The sequence below is a fragment of the Myotis davidii genome, unplaced genomic scaffold (assembly GCF_000327345.1).
Source record: "Myotis davidii unplaced genomic scaffold, ASM32734v1 scaffold37, whole genome shotgun sequence".
NCBI classification, from domain to species: domain Eukaryota; kingdom Metazoa; phylum Chordata; class Mammalia; order Chiroptera; family Vespertilionidae; genus Myotis; species Myotis davidii.
In genome coordinates this window covers 2,702,646-2,708,045 of record NW_006289395.1, presented here as the reverse complement: position 1 = coordinate 2,708,045, position 5,400 = coordinate 2,702,646, and the positions used below count along the sequence as shown (strand labels likewise).

At 53.2% G+C, this 5,400-nt stretch overlaps 1 protein-coding gene across 1 annotated transcript in view; it reads left to right on the top strand.

Moving 5' to 3' along the window:
• Nucleotides 1-5,400, top strand: part of MYH13 (myosin, heavy chain 13, skeletal muscle) — a 53,547-nt gene that overhangs the window by 22,558 nt on the left and 25,589 nt on the right. The window contains exons 17-20 of the mRNA XM_006761723.1: nucleotides 1,316-1,433; nucleotides 1,836-1,959; nucleotides 3,315-3,451; nucleotides 3,652-3,907. Coding sequence (XP_006761786.1) covers nucleotides 1,316-1,433; nucleotides 1,836-1,959; nucleotides 3,315-3,451; nucleotides 3,652-3,907 — 635 coding nt within the window. The remainder of the gene's footprint in view (nucleotides 1-1,315; nucleotides 1,434-1,835; nucleotides 1,960-3,314; nucleotides 3,452-3,651; nucleotides 3,908-5,400) is intronic.

Genomic DNA, 5,400 nt, shown 5'->3' with positions numbered 1-5,400 from the left:
TTCTCTCTGCTCCTGGCTCTGGTGGAGCGGAGCCGCCTCATCATGAACCCGCCTGGAGCTCATGCGCCCCTTTCGGTGTGGCCAGGGCTGGTTTAAGCTCTTCATTCATGGGAACTCACTTTGTCCTCACAACGGTCTTGTGAAGTGGATACCGTCACTATATTTATGTTGCAGATGAGGAAGCTGTGGCATAAAAAGTGCAAGTTACACGGCTAGTACACAAGTTCCCAGGTTAGAATCCTCAGTGGAGAAATGATGGGGTTGGACTGGACGATTTCCATGGTTCTCTCTCATTGGAGATTCTCTGAGTTTCTGACACAGTTCCTCCTTGCTCTTAACCACTTCTTCCCCGAGAATCGCTCTCCACTAGGACTTCCGGGAATGATGGAGAAGTTGTCTATCTGAGCTGCCCAGGATGGTTTATACGTCATGGGGCTGGTGCAACTAAGACAGTGGTTCTTTCATTTTAATTCACTTTGAGTTTAAATTAAATAACCACATGTGGCCAAAGACTACTGGGTCAGACAGTGGTACAGCTCTAGAAGAATCTTGAAACTTGTATAAATGTGTAATCATCTCTCCTCACAGCATTCAGGGGGACTTTTGAGCATTCTAGAAGTTTCCATAAGGTTAGGCCAAAACCAGCTTTAACCCTTCCCTAGAAACTTAGGGAGCTCACAGTTAAAAGCCATTATGTAGCCATGTACCTCTCCTCTAACCCTTCTCAGAGTCTCAAGGCAGAATTTTCTGGGTCCCCGTTTGGTTCGTGCCTGACCCAGGCTGGTGCCAAGAGTGACCACGTTGCCTCCCCACAGGATCTGGTCCCTCTGGCTCCTCTTCTCGCCCCTCCCTTTCAGGCGCCCAATGTTTAACAGAGGACCACCCTGCATGCTGCTCCCTCCACCCCTGCCACAGCCCGCCTGTTCTCTCTGGGTTTCTTCCCCCATTGAATGCACAGCCTGCACATTTACATCTCTGTCCTTGAGTAGAGACCGCAGGGCACCTCAGGTTTCACTGGGAGGCCCAGAGGGTCCGCCCCACCCATCTGCCTCCCTTGGGGCCTAGCTACAGGGTCCAGGGCCATGAACAGGGTAAACATCAATACTTGATATTGACTCTTGCTCCCATGGTGATGGGATGTGAAGTCTACCCAATAAATCGGGTTTGTTTCTACTGAGACCGTAGGCAAGCTCCAGCCATTCCCACCCTGGAGCACCAACCCTCCCCTCTCAAGTCTGGGTGTCGGAGTGGCTCGTGGTCCAAAGCGCCAGAGGAAATGACGAGGCCACCGATGGCCCCACACCTCTCTCCGCAGGCGTGATGGACCACCACCTGGTCCTGCACCAGCTGCGCTGCAACGGGGTCCTCGAGGGCATCCGCATCTGCCGGAAGGGCTTCCCCAGCCGGCTCCTCTATGCCGACTTCAAGCAGCGGTAGGTGGTCTCGCCGTTGCACTCTCGGTCTCGGGCGCCTTTGCATCCCCCCAGGGTGCTTCTTGGGCTGGGTGTGGGGTGGGCCCACAAGCCCCCCACTCCAGGGTGTCCATGGCTCTGTCTTTTTCTTGGGGGAGAGGGAGAGGTCCTCTGCCCAGGGACAGTCGACACCACTCCTTTTCCAGTCTTACCCATGGAGGGGGGCAGCGGGGCTTGGGGGCCACTACCTCGCTGGCCTGGACCTCAGAGGGCTCTGCGGCCCCTGGGCCTGAGCAGCGAGGAGCAGGGCGCAGCCCTCAGGAGAGCTGTGTGGCCAGAGGCCCCCACTCCCCCACTCCTGAGGCTGTCCACCCCAGCTGCCACAGCCAGCAGCCCAGGACAGCCTGCGTCCTCCCTCCCCAGCTACCGGCTCCTCAACGCCAGCGCCATACCGGAAGGGCAGTTCATTGACAGTAAAAATGCCTCCGAGAAGCTTCTGACCTCCATCGACGTGGACCGGGGGCAGTACCGGTTTGGCCACACCAAGGTGAGAGCAGGGGGAGCTGATTTTTGGCTCAGGTGTGGCCTCCCCCCCCCCCCCCGTCCCCGCTGTGTAACTGTAACCACAGCCCTGGCTGCTTGCTGGCTGAGCAGAAGAAAGGGGTCTTTTTCCCCATCTGCTGAGCCCGACCGCCTCCTGCCCAGTGGCCCAGGAAGAGGGAGGCCGAGGGCTGGGCACAGAGGTGCTGGTTGTTCAGAGTCTAGGGCAGTGGTTCTCAACCTTCTGGCCCTTTAAATACAGTTCCTCATGTTGTGACCCAACCATAAAATTATTTTCGTTGCTACTTCATAACTGCAATGTTGCTACTGTTATGAATCGTAATGTAAATATCTGATATGCAGGATGGTCTTAGGCGACCCCTGTGAAAGGGTTGTTCGACCACCAAAGGGGTCGCGACCCACAGGTTGAGAACCACTGGTCTAGAGGGTAATTTGGAAGTGGGAGCCCCAACAGCCGCTGAAGAAAGCGATGGGAGCTCGGATCCTGAATGGAGCAGAATAGACACTCCAATGGAGATGAAGGAGCCCAAGGGAGAGGAGAACATGGAAAGAATTACAGGGGCTATGAGGACTTGAGAAGAAGAGCTATCACCCACAGAAATGGCCGCCATTTATTGAGCTCATGTGCACTGAGGGAGCCCGCGACACATCCTCTGCACACGCTTCATTGAACCTCCCAAGAACCTAGTGGTGATGGAGGTGGTCCTGACCTCAGGGGGTTAATGGGAGGGAGAGAAAACGTAGGTTCCCAGAGGCAAGAAACTTGCTCATGGTCACCTGGATGGTGTGTGGCAAAGGCCGGCTTCAACGCTGGCCCAAGCCCAGCGCTCCACGTCCCAGAGGGACAGGTGGGACTAGAGCATCCACCCCGCCAGGGAGGAGCCTGCTGCCCCCAGGGTGCCCTGTTTCTTGGAACATCATGGAGGCCAAAGGAGCTCTGCCCACGTGGGCCAGGGGTGAATGGGCCCGAGGTGGGGCCAGCCTTCTTGGATGGGCAGAGAGAGAGGGAGGCGAGGAGGTACAAGTCTGGATCTCTCTCGGTCTGGACACAGCTGAGAGCGGAGGTCACTTTCTGGACTCCTCTTTGCTTACTGTGTGTGAGCTTTGTCGGGATCTGTCCATGCGGGTTGGTGGGGCCTGGGATGTGCTTTGGGACAAGACACAGGAGGGGCTGCTGAGGAGACCGGGGCCCCTGAGACTTGAGACCGGGGAGCCAGCCAGCATGAGGTCCCCACTCAGGCCTAGATGTCGAGGGCCAGGGTTGGACAGGAAGAGGTTCTCCTGAGGCAGAGGTTGCTCCCCTCCTGAGAACAGAGCAGGGCTGTCTCTCCTTTAACACAGGTGTTTTTCAAAGCTGGGCTCCTGGGACTTCTGGAGGAGATGAGGGATGAGAAGCTGGTGATCCTGATGACGCGCACGCAGGCCCTGTGCCGAGGGTACCTGATGCGGGTGGAGTTCAAGAAGATGGTGGAGAGGAGGTGACCAGACCCTCACCCCCTCCTTACCCTGCCCTCCCCGCTTTTAAGAATCTACTCTGGAGTCCGTAGGCTCTGCTCAGCTTGGCTGTACTTCCTTCCCACCCAGCGGGGAGCGGTGCAGGCCCTGGGGCCCACAGGGTAGGTGGGTGGAGACAAGACCTCGCTGTGGTCCATTAACCCCCGTCCTAACGGATGTACAGGGACTCCATCTTCTGCATCCAGTACAACATCCGCTCTTTTATGAACGTCAAGCACTGGCCCTGGATGAACCTGTTCTTCAAGATCAAGCCCCTCCTCAAGAGTGCGGAGGCGGAGAAGGAGATGGCCACCATGAAGGAGGACTTCCAGAGGGCCAAGGAGGAGCTGGCCAGGTCTGAGGCTCGCCGGAAGGAGCTGGAGGAGAAAATGGTGTCCCTGCTGCAGGAAAAGAATGACCTCCAGTTGCAGGTCCAGTCTGTAAGTGCCTTCTTAAGAGAAAAGGGGGAGCAACCTTGAGGCCCCATCGGGTGTCTATTCGAGGGACATTGGTGCCACCTCGTGGTCATATCAAGTATTGCAGCACCACACTCCTGTCAACTGGCTTGGGGAAAGCAGAGCCTGTGGAACACACTCTGCCCGCCTGTCTTCCACGGTGGAGTTAGACCTGCCTTGCTGTGGGTCTGTGTCATCATAATAAACGGTGTCAGGAGTGTAACAGGTATTTTAAATGTTTTTAAATAAGCCCTGGACAGTTTGCTCAGTGGTTAGAGTGTCAGCCCTGGTCAAGGGCTGGTACCTCAGTTGCAGGCTCCATCCCTGCCCGTCTGGACCAAGGTAGCAGGAAGCCAATCGCTGTGTCTCTCTCCATCGATGTTTCTCTGCTTCTTCCTCTCCCTTCCACTCTCTCTGAATATCAGTGGAGAAAATATCCTTGGGTGAGATTTTTTTAAAAAATGTAAATAAAAATTAAAAGTAGAAAGAGTAATTTTCTATACATGATTTTCGATAATATAATTATAGTAAAAATACTTTAAAGATCCGCATTTTTATCAAGGAAATAAGGGAGACATGGCCATGTACACAGTGACACTCTGACCATGTAATTGCACCATTTCACAGAGTTAAGGCATTTATCGTTTGTCCTTTTTTAAATTCCCAAATACCTTTTGCCTTCTGTGAAAAGCATCTTCCCTTCCCCTTTTCACGTTCCCAGTCCGTAAATGTGGTTATTAGGTGCCCGCTCCCAAGCATAGTGGCAAGAGGTTTGGAACCAGCCTGCTGGGTTTGCAATTCAGGTCCTCCATTTGACAGCTGCGTGGCCTTGGGCAAGATACTCATCCACTTTGTGCCTCAGTATTCTTTTCTGTAAGATGGGCATAGTAATATATCCACCTCATAGGGTTGCTGGAAGGATCAGATGAGTCCATACGTGTGAAATGCCCAGCACATAGCACATGTTCAGTAAACACAGACTCTTACTCTTGCAGGTCTGTTTTCATTCATAACCTTGGAAGGTGTGTCCGGTCCTTATAATACTCTTGTGTGAGAAGCTATGGCCCAATTAAGTTTAAGAACTAATATGGTCTGTCCTAGAGACAGGTGTTCTGGGATGTGTACTTATTTAATCACTTACCCCTGTCTGTTTTGAATTTTCTGCTCTGAAGCTCTAGGAGGCAAGGCTAAGGAGACATAGACAGAACTTTCCTGTTGAAAGTTAAAAGGCAGTGACATTTTCTAAATATTCGTTAGTTTGTGATAACACTGGGATCAGTTACTTTTTAGCTGGTGGTAGTAGGCAGAGTGAGATGGTTGGGCATTGAGAATTAGCAGCGGCTTTATCAACTCCATGAATGCCTTGGCTTGAAGTTATTTGAGGTGAGTTTTTATCAAGTGGATGATGCCCACAGTGGTTTAAAATGAAGCATGTGGATGCTATATGCAGGTGAGGGTGTGTGTGTGTGTGTGTGCGC